We start from the raw sequence: 1,894 nt of genomic DNA, 5'->3' as shown, positions 1-1,894 counted from the left end.
CGCGCGGGGGCCAAGCCTGAGATCGTCGGGGACCTCAGCCCGGCCCCGGGACCTCCCGCCCTGTCGTCCTGGACACCGGCTCCAGGACGCTGGCAGGATGGCCTGGTGCGCGGGGGCCAAGCCTGAGATCGTCGGGGACCTCAGCCCGGCCCCGGGACCTCCCGCCCTGTCGTCCTGGACACCGGCTCCAGGACGTAGACGGGGCGGCCTGGCGCGCGGGGGCGGGGGCCGGGTCTGACCTCGTCGGGCACCTCTAAGTCTGGCCCCAGCACCTCGCGCTTTGTCGTCCTGGCCGCCAGGTCTAGGACGTTGACGGGGCGCCGCGGCCGGTGCGCTTGGGGCCGAGTCTGAGCGTGTGATGCACCTCGCCCTCGGCCCCAGGACGCCGAAGTTGGTAATGTGACGACCGAGGCAACGGCGCCTGCTACGTAGGTGACGGGGGGGACGAGGTTGTCGTCCGGGACGTCGCCCGGCACCAGGACCCCGTGCCCGGATGAGATAAAGGGTACCCTTAAAGGAAGGGCGGTTTCTCTGCACTTTGTTCTCAAAATAGAACCATACTCTGGCTACGATGAAATAAAATGGCTTTAAGGTTTGTGAAAATGTGGTTGAGTTTGGGTAGGGTTGAGGCCTTTCTTGTGATTTAAAGTTTCCAAGATTTGAGCATATACTTTTATTGTATGTAAAAAATGTAATGTACAATTTAGTTAAATAACAGAGGTTCAAACTAAACCAGTGAAGTTGAGAAGTAAGGCCAAACTTCTGGACAGAGTAGCCACATAACATGTAAGAATAAAAGAAAAACAATACAACAAACTCCAAAGACTGATGCTTTTAAATAATTAGATCCGCAGATGTACATTGAAAAGTGGTTGACTCCCGTTCTTGAATGTCGATTCCAATCAGGAAGTATGAACTTGGAACTTCGCCCTGGTACCGAACTTATCATCTTAAAGGAATAACCAGCTGCAACAAAAAATCAACAACTTAGTTTCACTATGTCTATACATTATAAATTGACAAATTAGCAAGACTCACCTCCATTGTAAGTAGAGTTGAAGTTTAGATTTAAACATGGCATGGTATTCTTGTAAGCGTTGACTCTGGAAGAGAACAGGAGCAGGTGCTGCTGCGGCATGACTCTGAAAAACAGAACAAGTTTTGGCAGTAAATGTTTGACACCTAAAAGTGACAGTCAGATTTGAAAATGAGGCAAACAAATAAATTCAATAAAAGTGAATGCATAATGAAGAGAGCATCAGGCAGAGTACGAGATACACACAGCAGGTGCATATATAACAACAATTTCAGATCAGAAAAAGTAGCAAATTGTCACTCAAAGGCAAGATATTCAAATCAAAGTGTAACACCAAACAGAGAAACATTTCAGGTAGAAAAACAAATATTTGCACAGAGAGACAGAGAGAATCATAGAAGCAAAACTGATTCGAAATCAAGTGCGAAAACAATTTTATAAGTCACATAAGACACACAGTTTCAACAAAGATAATAAAAAGAGCACTAGGCAGGGTACAGGCAACATCAGAGAAAAATCAAGAACCATTTGCAATTATTTCAGTTCAGAACAACACACTCAACAATATAGCAAAAATAAAAACAAGGACAATTAAGTGAGAAATGAGCAGGTAGAAAAAACAGAAACAAACAGCATGATACCATTCAGAATTCGAGGTTCAATCAATCAAAGGTCAAATTGCAACACACACAGAGATCAAAAAACACAAGGCAAGGTACACACACAACAGAAGAATCAAAAATCATTTGCAATAATTTCACTTCAGAATAGCAGAGAAATACACTCAACATCATGGAAAATAACCAAGTCAAGGACAAGTCAGGTAGTCAACACGAGTAAAACAAAACAACCAGCAAG

General features: G+C 45.4%; 2 protein-coding genes and 1 long non-coding RNA gene across 9 annotated transcripts in view; 1 reads left to right on the top strand and 2 right to left on the bottom strand.

Moving 5' to 3' along the window:
- The window catches only part of LOC113208117 (KH domain-containing, RNA-binding, signal transduction-associated protein 2-like), a 231,155-nt gene that overhangs the window by 126,021 nt on the left and 103,240 nt on the right, over positions 1 to 1,894 (top strand). The window lies entirely within an intron of this gene.
- LOC113215594 (uncharacterized) overlaps positions 1 to 1,894 on the bottom strand; it is a 44,399-nt gene that overhangs the window by 39,359 nt on the left and 3,146 nt on the right. The gene's annotated exons all lie outside the window — the stretch shown is intronic.
- On the bottom strand, positions 665 to 1,874 carry LOC127751180 (uncharacterized). The gene is made up of 2 exons (XM_052274306.1): positions 1,039 to 1,874; positions 665 to 966 (listed from the first exon to the last, which is right to left on the bottom strand). Exons 1-2 carry the CDS (start codon positions 1,136 to 1,138, stop codon positions 728 to 730), a joined length of 339 nt encoding a protein of 112 aa, XP_052130266.1. The 5' UTR covers positions 1,139 to 1,874; the 3' UTR covers positions 665 to 727.

This window comes from Frankliniella occidentalis, unplaced genomic scaffold (genome assembly GCF_000697945.3).
Source record: "Frankliniella occidentalis isolate FOCC.00 unplaced genomic scaffold, Focc_3.1 Scaffold8, whole genome shotgun sequence".
In the NCBI taxonomy this organism is placed as follows: Eukaryota; Metazoa; Arthropoda; class Insecta; order Thysanoptera; family Thripidae; genus Frankliniella; species Frankliniella occidentalis.
Note: the sequence above shows the minus strand (reverse complement) of the source record. Positions and strands in the feature narration are given on the sequence as shown.

What these genes read in the sequence shown, in the direction of transcription:
- LOC127751180 (XM_052274306.1), bottom strand. Translation starts at nt 1,138, where the DNA reads ATGCCGCAGCAGCACCTGCTCCTGTTCTCTTCCAGAGTCAACGCTTAC. An exon ending in CAACTCTACTTACAATGGAG is followed by an intron (nt 967 to 1,038) that starts GTGAGTCTTGCT and finishes TTTTTGTTGCAG; the next exon opens with CTGGTTATTCCTTTAAGATG.